General features: G+C 48.8%; 1 protein-coding gene across 6 annotated transcripts in view; it reads right to left on the bottom strand.

The window, feature by feature from the left end:
* LOC103638270 (DNA topoisomerase 1) overlaps positions 1–15,889 on the bottom strand; it is a 61,829-nt gene that overhangs the window by 6,229 nt on the left and 39,711 nt on the right. For all 6 annotated transcript variants that reach the window (XR_004852603.1, XR_004852602.1, XM_008661232.3 and 3 more), the window contains exon 18: positions 6,521–6,610. Coding sequence is in view for 4 of the 6 variants with exons in the window: in XM_008661232.3 (XP_008659454.1) it covers positions 6,521–6,610 (90 nt within the window). In the remaining 2 variants the exon portion in view is untranslated. The remainder of the gene's footprint in view (positions 1–6,520; positions 6,611–15,889) is intronic.

Below are 15,889 nucleotides of genomic sequence, written 5' to 3'. Positions count from 1 at the left end.
GTGGCTAGCCCCCTGGACGAGCCCCATGCGCGTGCTTGGTAACTGCCGTGGCATGCAATTGGACGATGGGAGAAAATCATGCGTGAGTGGATATGTGGAGAGAAGCATCTATCTTGTGGGTCCCGCCTACATGCGCTTGCATGTCCTATACGGGATTTTTTTTGCTGGTTGCATGCACGTAGGAGCCGTATTAATAGTGCATTGAAGATTAAAATATTTCTCATGTTCTTCATTTCTAAAAGTAGATTTATTTCATTTGAAACCATGTTACTTAATATCTTGAAATTAACTATTATTCTATCTTTTAGTTATATATCAATTTCCTTAGCTTTTGAAGAGTCGTAAAAGCCATTTAGGTTCCTCCAATTTTCTTTTGTCCATTTTAATATGTTTAATTTCAATTTCAGTATGATTTATTAAATAATTTCCTTAGTCTATATATGAAACATTTAATATCACGGCTAGATGATAGCATATGTTTAAATCAATCAATTCTTTATTATGCAATGATTATTAATTTAGCATGGCAATTAAAACTAATTTATAGTTTTAGTCGCGCTTTATGGATATCCGTTAATATGATTCTATCTATACAAATGTTTATGAATTAATACTTATTTAGTATAAACACGATATCTGTTAGCAATTCTCATGTGTCGTGCGCGTCGTCGCACTGCCTGCGCGTTGTTCGCATGTGTGGCGCTCGTCGCTGTCGTGCTGTTTCGTGCGTCGTCCGCGCGCGATGTCGCGCGTGTCCGCGTGTCATTCGCACACTATCGTGCTGTTTCGCGCGTCGTAAATTCGCATCGCTTAGAAGATCTCGAGTTAATTAAATTACTTATTTATTTGACAGTTGTTAGCATTATAAAGCTAGGCGGTAGCTCTAGTTGCATTAAATAAAAGTCAAATAATGTGAGTACGTCGAATTAAATGTCCTAACGAATACTTATTTAGTGTAGATGCGATAACCTCTCGGCCGTAACTCCGATTATCGCGGTTGCTTTCCTCGCGTGACCGTAGAAGCGAGCTCTATTTTATATTGCACGTTTTTATAATGTTTTATCTTGTATGTGTAATGTTCTTATGCAAGTATATGTTTGTTTGTACCTGTTTGTATTCGCTGTGCGTCGCGAATAGATTGTGATATGTTCCTGAGCTTCGAGGAATCGACAGTCAAGCTTCGGCGACCAAGTGGTCAGGTTCATCGAGTTCTACAAAGTTGAAGACCCTGAGCATCTGTTTGGTGAAGTCAAGTGTACCTTGACCCATCTATGTCCTACTCATTTCATAATTCACTCCCCGCATTTACTCAATTTATACCTAAGGATTGACTAGCTTTTGTTTATCTTGTCTTTGTTTACCTATATGGGTTGGGTTATTTTGGTTTAGCTTTATGCCAGTGCTTCACATTAATCAATGAACATGAAGCGATTATTTATGATACGTTGTTTTCCCTTTTGATTATGATGATGATACTGTGACATTTAAGGGGACTCGAGCGATTTCTCGAGTGCCGCTCCATAAGGACTGGTTCCTTGGATGACCGCCCGGGAAAACAGTGCAACCATGATGCTGGTATGGGACGCCCTTGGCTAAGTAATTAGGGAAGTCTTATGTTGGGTGCTGGTTTTGGTCATTGGGGAACGGAGGCATCTTATGGCTCCTATATTCTCGCTCATGGATTTTGGTACGGGCGCCGTCCCACGGCTTTTTCCTGAGGGCAGAGGTATAGGTTCTGGTACGCCAGATGGTCTCTATGGCAATGGTGGCATCTGTTATGGCTCCTATAATCTCGCTCAGGGATTTTGGTACGAGCATCGTCCCACGACTTTTTCCTGAGGGCGGAGGTATAGGTTTGGTACGTCAGATGGTCACTATGCAATGGTCATTTCCAACATTCGCATAGTGAGGACCCTAGGGAAAAGCCACATAGTGAGACCCAGCTAGGTCACCTTGGTAGTGATCAATGGAGAGTCATGATCTCCGGGCAGAACGGGAATCACGGCTCATGGGTAAAGTGTGCAACCTCTGCAGAGTTATGCAACTGATATATCAGTCGTGCTCGCGGTTATGAGCGGCCAAGGGAGCTCCATTGATTAGAGATACATTGATCAGAGATGTTTGGTTTACAGGTGATGTTGAGGATGATGGTTTTGATTATGATTATGGTAATGGTTTCTGGTATTCTTTCCGTTTGGAAAGGTTACTTTTGGGTTAACAACTTGGGTTAATGTTAAAACCTGGCTCTCTACTAGTAATAAAAACCTGACCAACCAAAAGCAACTGCTTAACCTTAACCCCACATAAAGCTAGTCCACTACAGTCAAATGGGACAACTGCTGAATATGTTGATGTGTACTCACCCCTTCTTTACATACCACCCCCCCAGGTGGTCCACATTGCAACCACTGCTCAGGAGAAGATGAGGTCGTGGAGGACTTCCAGGAGTTCCAAGAGTACGATGAGTTCTAGGCGTGGGTTAGCGGCAAACCATTGCAACCACTGTGAAGGCCGTGTTTATCTACGTTTCGTTTTCACACTTTGATAATTGTTAATGACTATGTGGATGTCTCGGACATCATGATGTAATCAACTATTACTATCTTTTATGTTATTATTCGAGCACTGCGTGATGATGTTCGGTTATGTAACTGCTGTGTACGTGAATTGCTGATCCTGGCACGTACATGGTTCGCATTCGGTTTGCCTTCTAAAACCGGGTGTGACAGCCGCGTAGGCTAGCATGTTGTTGATCTCATTCAAGTCTTCATGGCCTTACGCATTGTCTTTTGGCAGCAATGGTGTGAATGGGCCGAATAGTAGCTTCACTGACACGATGTTCTACATTAGTGTTGCATAAACTTGCTAGTCGTAAAAGTGTTCCCACATTCTCTCAAGTCTTCATGACTCCTTCGATTCCTAGCCACTTCAGCATTGTCTCCCACCACGATGTTTCTCTAAGTCATGGGAACATCTTCCAAGTTAGTCAAAAAGATTTGAAGAAGATTTGGACGAAGGAAAATCGGTCCGCTGCCAAAGGCACTGGACCATTCCGATGGCACACCGGATCATCCGAGCAGAGGGGCCAGACTTGGCCACTTCGCCGTTGGCGCACCGGATCGGTCCGGTGAGGCACCAGACCGTCTGACAAGGCCTCAACGGTCGGTTGACAGTTCAGAATGGTCACTTGCAACAGCATTGTTTAGGGTCTGGTGGGGCACCAGACCGGCCCTGTTCACGGTCAGGTGCACCACTGTGCAGACATCTTTTAGCCACTTTTTCCTAACGGCTCTTTGGTGGTTGGGGAATATAAATACCCCCAACCAACACATTGCAGGCACAAGACTCACTCCAACCTACTACACATTAAGTGCATCCTCTCCAAGCATTCAAAGCCAATTTCGCGCCGCATTTGATACGATTTGTGTTTGAGAGACTTAGCGGCTTGAGCAATTGAGAGTTCTGAGTTCTTGTGTTCTTGATTCGAGTTTTTCATTCTCTTTCCCTTTGATAGTGAGAAAAAACTCATCCAATCTCCGTGACCGTGTGAGAGAGCGAAAGGGTTGAAAGAGACATGTCCTTTGTGGACTCCTCAACGAAGACGTAAACTCTTCGGAGTTGAACCTCGGGAAAAAAATTGCTCGTGTCTTTGCGATTAGCTTCTTCCCTCACCCCTCTCTCTAGTTCTCTTCCTTGCGATCGATTTTGAGTTGGCTCCCAAGGTTATTTGCAATGATTGAGCAACTCGTAGCAAGAAGAACTACTCTTTCGCACTCTGATTTTGTTATGACCGACAACCTAGCAGCCCTAATAAAATCAATTAGTTTGTTTAGATGGATAAGTATCAGGTAGTTTGTTTAGATGGATAGGGATAAGGAGTTTGTTTAGATAGATAAGGATTTTGTTTGTTAAGATATTAGATAAGGACGGCTACTGTCTCAGCCCTATAAATGTACCCCTTCAATTAATGAAAAATTAAGCAAGCAAATCATCTTGCTCGGCTTCCACCTTTTCCCGTATCTACTGTTCACCACGGGTACTGTTCATCCCGTGAACAGTACCGCGTCCCTTCCAGCCAGCAGGCTTAACCCTAGGACAACGGCGCCCAAACGTCGTGGTCCAGAGCCTCGCCCTTCTCACCACTCATACCTTCTTAGAAGCCACAGCTCCAACAATCTGGTATCAGAGATGCCAGGCAACGACGACAACACCAGCGATGTCGCATCTGCTGCCGCGACCAATTCCGCCAACGCAGCGCTAGAGCAAAAGATCGACACCATGACGAAGGCCCTTGCCGATCTCACCACCGCCATCACTCAAATGATCAGTAGGCCGCCAATACCACCACCGCCCCCAGCGTCCACCAGACCTACTTCCATCCCATATGGCATGCCAGATTATGGCGGGATACCTCCCTTGTCAAACCCCGCCGCGCCACCCATACCATCATCGCCAATCACCACCACAGCCGCTCCACTCCCATCCACCTCAACCAACCTTCCACCGCCAACCTCAGCCTTGCTGCCACCCACATCTACCATGCCTATACCCATCCATCAGACACCCTTTCCACTCCCCATCACCAATCCAGGCTTTTCCGAACCCCACCATACAGCTTACCCACCGCAGCAAAACCCTCCCAACCAGCACCACCACAACCTTCCCTTTCCCACATTCGACAGCAAAGAGGATCCTGTTGGCTGGCTGTCCCGCTGTGAGAGCTTATTCTACAATCAAGGGACAACGGAGGTGGATAAAGTATGGATGGCCACGTACTATCTCACGGGCACTGCACAGCTGTGGTCCGTCATGCTACGGCGCGACGAGCCCACACTACACTGGCCGCGCTTCAAGACGTTGTGCCAGCAACGTTTTGGGCCTCTGCGCATGAACACGTTGGGCGAGGTGGCACGCCTGCCGTTCCGCTCCACGGTGGACTACCAGGATCGATTCCTAGCTCTCCTGTGCCACACGGAGCTCGTGCCGCTAACGCACCAACTGGCCCAACTATTCACCGCGGGACTGCCATGGCATCTCCAGGTGGACGTCAAACTGTGCGTGCCCGGCGACCTGCAACAGGCCATGGCCCTCGCTCGAGCATACGAGCGCCGCCAGCAAGGCTCGAACGGTCGCGTGCCTCAGCCCTCTACACGTGTACTGGCAACGCCATCCTCGACGCCGGCATCACCGGACGGGCCAGCGGCTGCTGCCTCCACCCTGGCAGCACCTACGTTAAAGCGCCTCACCCCAGCAGAGATGACGGAGCGACGCCGCCAGGGGCTGTGCTACAACTGCGATGAGTCGTTTGTATGAGGCCATCACTGTCAACGCCTCTTCTACCTTAGGTGACCGCCGACGACAACGGGATGGCTACGGCGGAAGATCCCCCACCCCCGTAATCTTGTCTTCCAGCTCGAGGACGAGCTGTTTTTGGAGGTCGGGAGAGATGTTATGACCGACAGCCTAGCAGCCCTAATAAAATCAATTAGTTTGTTTAGATGGATAAGTATCAGTTAGTTTGTTTAGATGGATAGGGATAAGGAGTTTGTTTAGATAGATAAGGATTTGGTTTATTAAGATATTATATAAGGATAGCTACTATCTCAGCCCTATAAATGTACCCCTTCAATCAATGAAAGATTAAGCAAGCAAATCATCTTGCTCGGATTCCCCCTTTTCCCGCGGGTACTGTTCATCCCGTGAACAGTACCGCGCCCCTTCCAGCCAGCAGGCTTAACCCTAGGACAATGGCGCCCAAACGTCGTGGTCAGAGCCTCGCCCTTCTCACCACTCATACCTTCTTAGAAGCCACAGCTCCAACAAATTTCATTTATACTCATTCTAACGCTAACCTCTAGTGAAGTTTGTGTTCAAAGTTTGTAATTTTCAGGTTTCACCTATTCACCCCCCATCTAAGCGACTTTCAAAACTATACAACATTGCCTACTAAAGTAGGGTGTTAGTCCTATGCATTGTATAATGCAATATAACTACAATTTACATGGCATATGTTCTCTTGTAGAAAATTCTACCAAAACCACCCTCAAACACTCCAAGTTCTCCCATTACAAGCCTTAGGCCCAACCAGCACGCAGGCTGCATCAAACTAATACCACCACAATTAGCCAACACAAGGAATAATCTTGTGCGTACCCTGACCATGAGGGCATCTAATTAACCAATTAGTCAATTGGAGGATAATAGCTACCACATTTGACACCCAACTAAATAACATCGCAAGTATATGAGGTTGAGTGGGATTTACTTTTCCAAAAAAATATTTGGTAGAATACTTATTTTTTACATGTGTAAATATGTACACTTTCTAGCATGTTTGATTTTTTACAGAAATAAATATGCATATTTTTGTGTTACTATACAAAAAAAATTGTTTAAGTTTAACTCAGTTTGAACACCATCTAAATGCCCTAAATGCTAAACAAAAGGTGACGGACCGTTTACCATTTAGCGTTTAGGATATAATTGTTTTTAATTTAGAAAATTAAAATGTAATAATTACCTTGGAAAGGGAAGCCCTTTTCGGAAACAGTCCCTTTTTGTCCTCTCCAATCTGAACATAGTGGCCATATGGGCCTTGTTTCAAAAAAACCTGCAGATTGAGCAACAAAGTTGTTATACACATTACTGATTGACAAATAGACCTACCATTGGGGAACGTTTGGGTATACCCAGCATTGCTCCCACCAAATCCAAAGTTAACCTATCCAGACCTAGCCTCCCTGTTCTCGAAAGCACAACAGAACTGCGCGAATATATATTAAGAAGGAGAAAAAGGTCCAATAGGACCTGAAGATACATATAAGGGGCCCCCCCTACGGCGGCCAATAACAAGCATAAATGAACCCATCCATGACAAAAAATACTGCTACAAAACAGCACTACAGCTATCTAGCTAGCAGGGAGACCTGGGATGGGGGCAGTAAGCAAGGACAGCTTCTTTGCACCAGCCAAAACCCAAAGATCGATCTCCAAACCAACACTTCTAATAGGAACAGCAACACTAGGACTCTTATTGTCAAAAACACAGCCATTGTGATGTTTCCATAAGGTCCAAACACCAAGAATGACAAGAGAATTAAGACCATTTCTTGCAACCCCAGGAACCTTGGTGCTCAAGTCTTGCCACCAATCCATAAAAACCCCTTCACAGGACTGATGGGCCAAGTGTTGTAGGTTTCCATTTTCTATCTCTAACATGTATCAAGCCACCTCTCCTTCCCTCCCACTAGCCGCCAGCCCTGCCCAGCTGTCGGCGCCATGGAGCAGCCAACCGCCGGTCTCCCTCAACTGGCGACCTCCCCACCCACCTCTTCCCAACTAACTGCCCCATCCCGACCGGCGCTCTTCCTCCGCCGCTCACGTAGGCGCTTCTCTTCTCACCGTCGGCGCCCTACGTGCCCCACGGCGTGCAAGCCCATTGTCGGCTCCCCACGACCAGGGCGCAGGCGACCGCGTCAGCGAACTCCTTTTCCATGACGTGCAGGCCAACGGCCCTCTCCTCCCACGGGCCTATAGATGACCCTACATCCCCACGATGGCACGCCCCCTTCCCGCCAGCGAGAACCTCCCGCCAGTTCCGCCGGGCATGGCCGCATCGGCAAGCACAGGAAGCACTCAGGAGGTCGCGGTAACGCCAGTGTCACGTACCACCACCATATCCTCTTCGACAAGTACCATCCGAGATACTTCGACAAGGTTGGCATGCCTTACTCCAACATGCTCCGCAACAAGTTCTATTACCATTTTAGGGAGAGCCAGCTAAATCATGCATGTCGTCTCGCCTCCCAGCTCCCACTCCCATCCCGATACCCACCCTGTTGGGGCTCCCAACGCCACTCCCAACGTTACTCCTTCCACCATCCTCCCGTCGGTGACCACAGCGGCACCGGCGACCACCTCTCCTAGTCCCGTGTCGGCGCCCATCCCGGGGGCAGGACCACTGTCTCCTTCCCTGTCGCTCCAGTCCCCACGACTGAGGCTACCTGCGGTAGGGATAAGTTCACAAGATGGCGTGAGGATAGCTTAGCTCCCTCCACCTCGGCTACTTCGTTATCACCGCCATCCTCTCGCGATGTGCTGCTTGCCCACTCTGGGTTGAAGCCCACGATCTCGACGAAGGTGAAGAAGTCAGTGGGACAGGGCTCCTTGAAGACTGCGCAGGCGGCGCCTGCACCACGACGAAGCGTTCACACTATTGCACCCCTCGCTGATGCTGAAGGATGGCAATGGGTGGAACGCTGTAGGTCCCGGAAGCTACGTCTTCAAGGCCTCTTGTGACGATCCGCCGAACCTCAAGGGGCGCTGTTTCAACTGCCTCTCTCGAGGTCACGTCGGCTCCTTGAAGACTACGCAGGCGGTGCCTACACCACGACGAAGCGTTCACACTATTGCACCCCTCGCTGATGCAGAAGGATGGCAACGTGTGGAACCCAGTAGGTATCGGAAGCTACGTCTTAAAGGCTCCCCCGTAAGCTCTCGTGACGATCCGCTGGACCTCACAGGGCACTATTTCAACTGCCTCTCTCGAGGTCACGTCGCTTGGCAGTGCCGCCTCAAGTTGCGGTGCTTTCCATGCGGAGTGCTTCGGCATCACCGTCATCAGTGCTCATCTGTCTGCACCCTAGGTACCGCTCTCGAACTTCATCGCCAGGGCACTAGAAGAGAAGCCAAATGCTCCGTCTGGAGTAGACTTGAGCCTGCGGTGAAGACATCCTCCAGAACCCCCATCTAGGCAAGGCTGCAACCTACACCGGTGTGGAGAAAGCTTTCATCCTCACAACCCTTCATGAATATGGACACATCGGAGCGTCGGCGTGGTGGCAAGGTATCGGTCTAGCGTAGGGTTACACCGGTCCATGAAGAGAAGGCACCATTGCAACAGAGCTCGTCGGTCGATGCTGCTCCCCCTGTGGGTGTCACTCTGGTTGGCGAAAATATTCACCGGCCAGCAAAGATGCGACGTCGTCGTCCACGAAAGTGTTCTACCTCTTCCTCAATCCTTGATGAGAAGCAGACTGAACCTTAGGCCCATCCTGTTCATGGTGTTGTTGCTGCTCCTCCTGTTTCAATGGAGTTATCTTTTCCCCCGCCCCCATGCATCATGGGGTGGAACCAACGCATGACTCAGGCCGAGGAAGACTTGAAAATTGCAGTGATGATTATGGTGGTCAGTGATCGGCGTCTTGTTCATGCTGGGGAAATTGCAACCATTATCGCCCCCCGGCTCAAGGTTGGAAAAGGATCTCTGGTGTTCCGTCAGCTTGTTGATTCCAGTTTCATTCTTATGTTACCTTTTGAAGATCTGGTGCGCAACCTTGTTGACCGTTGACCCATTATTCGTGCAGATTCTTTCTCTATTGTTAACAAGCGCTGGTCGAGATTGATGAACTCATCTGGTGGCGTATTGCCACAGATACAGATGGTGCAGGTCGAGTTGGAAGGGATCCCTCCTCATGCATGGGAGATGTCCACTGTGGAGGATCTACTCAGTCCCTATGCCTGGGTTGATCATATTCATGGGGAGACTCTTGATCTAAGAGATCTCCAAAGGTTTACATGTTCTGCTTGGAGTTTTGATCCGGTCACCATCCCGCAAATTAGAAACTTGTGAATTGTTGAGCCAATTCAACCAGGGATCAGAGATGGAGATGGGCTAAGAACTCTGGTATATTCAGTTCGTATCAAATTGTCGATAGCACGTGCTTCAGAGGATTCATCCCCTCAACCACCTCCATCAAAGAACAATGATGATCTGGGTACATCTTCTAATCCTCATCGTCGTGTGGGGCGGCAGCAATCACCGCCAAGAATAGGGGGCGGCCATGGTGACGGCCGATCTGGTGCCTCTCAACATTCATGGCGGTCGGCCCGGGATGAGGCTGGATCTTCGTCCAACAGGAGGCTACATGATGTTAATGAGCAGGGGCTTGATCGAAGCGTTGTGCATCGAGTGCATCTGAAGCAGCCTTTTGGCTCCATATCCCCAGCAATGCCTTCTGCTCCCAAGAGTCATTTCAGCAAAGGTGGCGCGTGCGGAGATGAATCGCGGTCTGGCATTAAAAGCGGTGCGGGAGGCGAAGCGGATCGCTCAAGACTTCGAATTTCAACGGTGGCGGACACCTGTCTAAGTCCTACTGGGCTACGTCCTGTTGGGCTCTTTAGCCCTTTAGTGGATGATGGGCCAGGTTTTGGTCCGTTACCTTCCCAGAGCCGGCCCGCTCCTTTTGGCACGCTCTAGTCCCCGACGGCCTACGCGGATCCTTCGGCCCACTCCCATTCAGCTCCACCCGTTCGGGTCTACACCAGAATAGGGCTTCGCTAGAAGCCAGCGAAGGACTCGCCCCAGAAGATTGACGCCCCCGAGGTTGGGGAAGGTGAACCTTCCGCGGCCTTGGCAGTCGCTTTGTCGACTCCGGTTGAGAAGGTTCTCCCCCTGCTTCGCTAGATGGGGAAGGTGAACCTTCCGTAGTTGTGGCAGTCGCGTTGGCGACTCCGGTTGAGAAAGGTTCGCCCCCTGCTTCGCTGGTTGTGGATGGTGAACCTTCCGCGGTCGTGGTAGTTGCGTTGGCAACTCCGGTTGAGGAAGATTCTCCCCCTGCTTCGCCACCGCCCCTAGCTGCGAAGGATCCAAGATGTCCTGCCCCGACCATGGTCGTGGTAGCTGCGATGGCAGCTCCGGCCAGGTCTAGACTCGACGCCTCTTCACCTGGAGCTAGCGAGTTGATCCCTGACATGACAGTTGTAGCTGCTCCGACAAATCTGGTCGTCGAGGGGATGCCAGTCTCTTCACCAATCAGGGTAACAGTTGAGCATGTTGTAGCTGTTGTAGTCCCTTTGGGGGCTCCGGCTACGGCTGCTCCTGTTTCCCCACGTCGTGAGGCTTTTGTCAAGATGGTCACTCTCCAACCTGACAGACTCATATATGTTCCCCCTGCTATCAAGAAAAAACATGTCAAGCCAGCTGCAGATGATTGCATTCCATGGTGCAGCCGCAGGATCGCTGGTGTTGGAGTTGAACTCACTGCGACTGACCTTGTGACAAGAGCCTCCAGGAAAGCTATGAAGGCAGTAAACATTATTGAAGAAAACGAAGGTATGGACCAAAGAGCTTTGGATGAGTATGCTAAACTCTTCACGCAAGATTTGTCAAACTCACACATCAAGGCCCTGGCAGCCCTATTCGGGTGGGTGCTCCTGATGACCTTATGAAGGCTAACCATGTGGGAGCAGCGAGCTTTTAGGCCCTCTGTTTTTCTGTTCGGGTAGCGTTTTTCCCTTTTTTGTTTACTCATGGATCCACAACGATTGCTCATGTGGAAGGTAAGAGGTTTGAACTCCTCAGCTCGTCAGGATTCTGTCCGCACTCTAATTGACTCCTCTGGTATTGATATGGTCTGCCTCCAGGAGACGAAGATGTCGTGTGTTAGAAGGGGTGTGCTTCTCTCTTCTTTGGGCTCTGAATTTGCGAACTATGTTGAGCTGCCGGCAACAGGAGCCAGCGGAGGCATTCTGGTTCCTTGGAAACAATCTGTAGGTTCCACTGGTGCCAGCCACATAACCAACAACACAGTTTCGGTTCAATTTACTTCTGTTAGTGGTTCAACCTGGTGGCTTACTTGCGTCTATGGGCCACAAGGGAATGAGGAGAAAATTCAGTTCATGCAGGAACTAAGTGATCTTAGAGCTATTTGCCAAGGGCCTTGGTTAATTGCAGGAGATTTCAATCTTATTCTTAACACAGATGATAAGAACAACTCTAATATTAACCGAGCTTTGATGGGTCGATTTTGGAAGATTGTCAATGATCTTGCCTTGAATGATATCCCTCTAATTGGCCACAAGTTCACCTGGTCTAATCAGTAAAGTTCCCCCACTCTAGTGAAGCTTGATAGAGTGTTGCACACAGTAGACTGGGAAGATTTATTTCCTAATGCTCTCCTTCAAAGTGAAGGCTACAGCGAAGGCCCTGCAGGCTTGGAGCGGCAAAAAGGTTGGACATGTTTCTTCCCAATTAATATTGGCCCGAGAATTGTTGCATCAGCTTGAAGTAGCCCAAGATTGCCGTTCTCTGACTCCTGCTGAGTTATGGCTGAAAATTTGTCTCAAAAAACACTCCCTAGCTTTGGCTTCGCTAAAAAAGACGATTGTCCGGTTGAGATCCAGGATTAGTTGGCTCAGTGAGGGAGATGCCAACACAAAACTGTTTCACATGCATGCTCGGTTCAGAAAGAAGAATTTTATTGAGGTCGGTCTCTAATGGGATGGTTCATACTAATCATGAAGCTAAGACTGCTTTGGTGGATGACTTCTATGACGGCTTGTTGGGAAAATGCAGTGACAGAGAATTCTCAATAAATCTGGAGCAGTTGGGCATCCCCGACTTTGACTTGACAACCTTAGATGCTCCTTTTAATGAGGAGGCTTGGGACACTATTAAACAATTGCCCTCTGACAAGGCCCCGGGACCGGATAGATATACGGGTAGGTTTTACAAAACATGTTGGGAGGTGATCAAAAGTGATGTTATGGCAGCAATTTCAGCAGTGGGTAGCAGAAAATTCATGAACTTTCAAGTGCTTAACACAGCCCTCATCACTCTCATTCCGAAAAAAGAGGGTGCAGATCAAGTCAAAGATTTTAGGCCCATCAGTCTTGTCCACAGCTTTGCTAAGTTAATTACCAAAATCCTTGCTAACAGATTAGCGAGCAAGCTGAATGATGATTTCCCCAAATCAAAGCACCTTTATTCAGGGCCGCTTCATCCAAGATAACTATGTGTTAGTCCAGCAAACCTCGCGCTTTCTTCATCAGCAAAAGCAGTCAAGTCTACTTTTCAAACTTGATATATCTAAGGCTTTCGACTCGGTTTCATGGCCTTTTTCTGATTGAAGTCATGCAGTCTTTGGGTTTTGGGCAGATTTGGAGAAACATATTTAGTGGTTTGCTATGGACTTCCTCGACACAGGTGTTGCTTAATGGAACTCCAGGGCAGCATATATCTCATCGGCGTGGGCTCAGACAAGGTGACCCGCTTTCCCCAATGTTATTCATTTTGGTGATGGACGTTCTGGGCTTTCTTATTACCAAGGCTGAGAATGAAGGGTTGCTTCGGCCCCTTGCTACAAGAACTCTCCATCACAGATTCTCTATTTATGCTGATGATGTGGTTATATTTATCCAACCAACAGTCGGGGATATCAGTACTGTACTGGACATTCTTCATATCTTTGGGGAGGCTTCCGGGTTGCGAACTAATATCCAGAAAAGCAATGTATACCCAATTAGATGCGGGGAACAAGACTTGACCTTACTGCAAAGCTTGCTGCCTTGTGAGATCTCACAATTTCCCTGCAAATACTTGGGTCTACCTCTTGCCATCAAAAAACTTACCAAGTATCAAGTACAACCGATTATTGATAAAATGGCCAACCAACTGCCGTGGTGGAAAGCTGATTTGATGACTAAGGCTAGACAGTCATATATCTCGCAATGGCTGTGGATTTACCTCCTTGGGCTCTCAAAGCTATTGACAAGATCCGACGAGGCTTTCTTTGGCGAGGACGCAAAGAAGTGAGGGGGGGACACTGTCTTGTTGCTTGGGGAAAAGTTTGTCGGCCGCTCGAGCTTGGTGGGCTGGGGATTTCCAATCTCATTGATCTTGCTTGGGTACTTCGTATGCGTTGGCTTTGGTTAGCAAAAACTAATCCAGGACGGCCATGGGCGTCCCTTGCTATACAAGTTCCCAGCAAGGCTAAAGTTTTCTTCTCAGTGGCTATGCAAACTAATTGGTAATGAGGCCTCTACTCTTTTTTGGTCTGACCATTGGTTGATGGGACACAGGGTCGTCGACATTGCCCCAAGATTACTCCAGAATGTTGCTAAAAGGAGGGTTAATAAGAGGACTGTTTTGGATGCTCTCACTAATCAGACTTGGATTTCAGACATACAAGGAGCTCTTACTGTTGGGGTTATATCTGAATACCTTGCTCTATGGGATATTGTCACCTCGTTCAGCTTAGACCTGAAGTGAATGACACTCACTTCTTAGGTCTCGCCGCCAATGGGAAGTATTCAGCAAAGGCAGCCTATGAGGGTTTTTTTCCATGGGTCGACAACTTTTGAGCCATACCACAGAATTTGGAAAACATGGGCTCATCCAAAGACCAAGTTCTTCATGTGGCTGGTCACTCAACGACAGCTTTGGACAGCTGACAGGTTGCAAAAGAGAGGCATGGATCACCCTACGAGCTGCCGTTTGTGTGATCGGGAGCAGGAAACACCTGACCATTTGCTGATTGGGTGTGTGTTCGCCCGGGATTTCTGGTTTAAACTACTATCTCAAGTTAATCTCCAAAACATGGCCTCTCAGCTTGTTGATGCATCTTTTATGGGTTGGTGGAGATGGCTGGGCAATCAGATACATGGAGTGACAGGGGAAGCAGTAAACTCCCTGGTAATTTTAGGAGTTCGGACAATATTGAAACATCGGAATAGTTGTGTCTTCCGAAACCCTAATAGGTACTCTAACATCTTCGACAGAAACAGACATAATGTGGACCTTGCTGTCAGGATGGCTGATCAAGAGCCAAAGAAGTGGGAGCTGGCTGGGGCAAGAAAGCTATCCTTGCTAACTAGTCACATCCCGGGTCTGTAGGAATTTGTAGCTTTGGGTACTTTATTCATGGATGAGTGTCAGTATGCCTGTACTTGGCCCCCGGGAGGTAGCTGTTTTGTATTATCTCTGTTTTTCTTCTTAATGGAATGAAATGCAGCTTTCCTGCGTTTTTCGAGGAAAAAAGTTCTAAAAAAAACTCGACCTGCGGGGGGTAAGACAGCCCCCAGGCATTGTATTAAGAAGAAGACCTTCTCACACAGATCGAGAAAACCCCTGAACCCCTGCCCCACCCATACACAGCGGCATCGAAGCCCATGTGAGAACGACCACGACCGGGGATGAGCCTTAGACCTGTGCTTTAGCGTGGGATAGACGAGGGAATTTTTTTAACCACAGCCTGAAATTCGCTCCCACGGGGAGTCGAACCCAGGACCTGAGGAGTGCTACTCAGACCACCTAACCAACTCAGCTAGAGGCCCTTTCGCAAACAAAAAAGTTCTATTCCCATGTAGTTCGACATCTCCCTCAGCCCGACGCTTCTCACACCGCGACTTCCCTCCATCGGCATCTCCCCCAACCAAGCGGCTCCCCCCACGCCGAGCCTTCCCCTCCATCGATTGTGCGCGGCGATGCCATCTCTGGCCACGCACACTGGCGTCTGGACCACCACAATGTGTGCCTTCACTACCTCCACAGCCGCGGCGCTCAAACCCCCCATAATGGCTCCTCCACCGACCACCACAAACCCCTCCTGGGGCTTCACATGCTCCGCTGCGACCCCCTACGCCGCTCCCTGCCATTCACTTCCTCCGACAACATGCAGGTGAAAGTGGCCTGAGGGTGTTGACCTCTCCCCTCCTAAGCCTGCTCCCTCGACACCCATCCTTCGCCATGATGTGGTCCACGAGTCTCCCTTCACAACAAGAAATTTCTCTAGGGCACGTTCGTGCCCTTTGATCAAGCCCCAAAACCGATTCTTTGTGATTGCGTCGAGTTCTGCCACCCTCTAGCCTTCGTCCACCCTCAGGAGGGCTACCACGTTCCATTACCATTTGTGTTCCGGGATGCCGGGATTGTCTCCATGACGATAGAGGCCTTGTCATCCCCACCGCCCATGCTCGTTGTCAGCCTGCTTGCCACTGGTGGCCCCAGCGCCCATCTTGGAGACTCTATGGGGGGCTCCCCTGCTCTCTCTTCGTACCACATGTCATCACAGATACCACTTCTACTCTTACCGACTAGGACGCTGACTTT

Source organism: Zea mays, chromosome 9, assembly GCF_902167145.1.
Source record: "Zea mays cultivar B73 chromosome 9, Zm-B73-REFERENCE-NAM-5.0, whole genome shotgun sequence".
NCBI lineage: Eukaryota > Viridiplantae > Streptophyta > Magnoliopsida > Poales > Poaceae > Zea > Zea mays.
The sequence above is the reverse complement of the archived record's forward strand: the minus strand, read 5'-3'. Positions and strand labels throughout refer to the sequence as shown.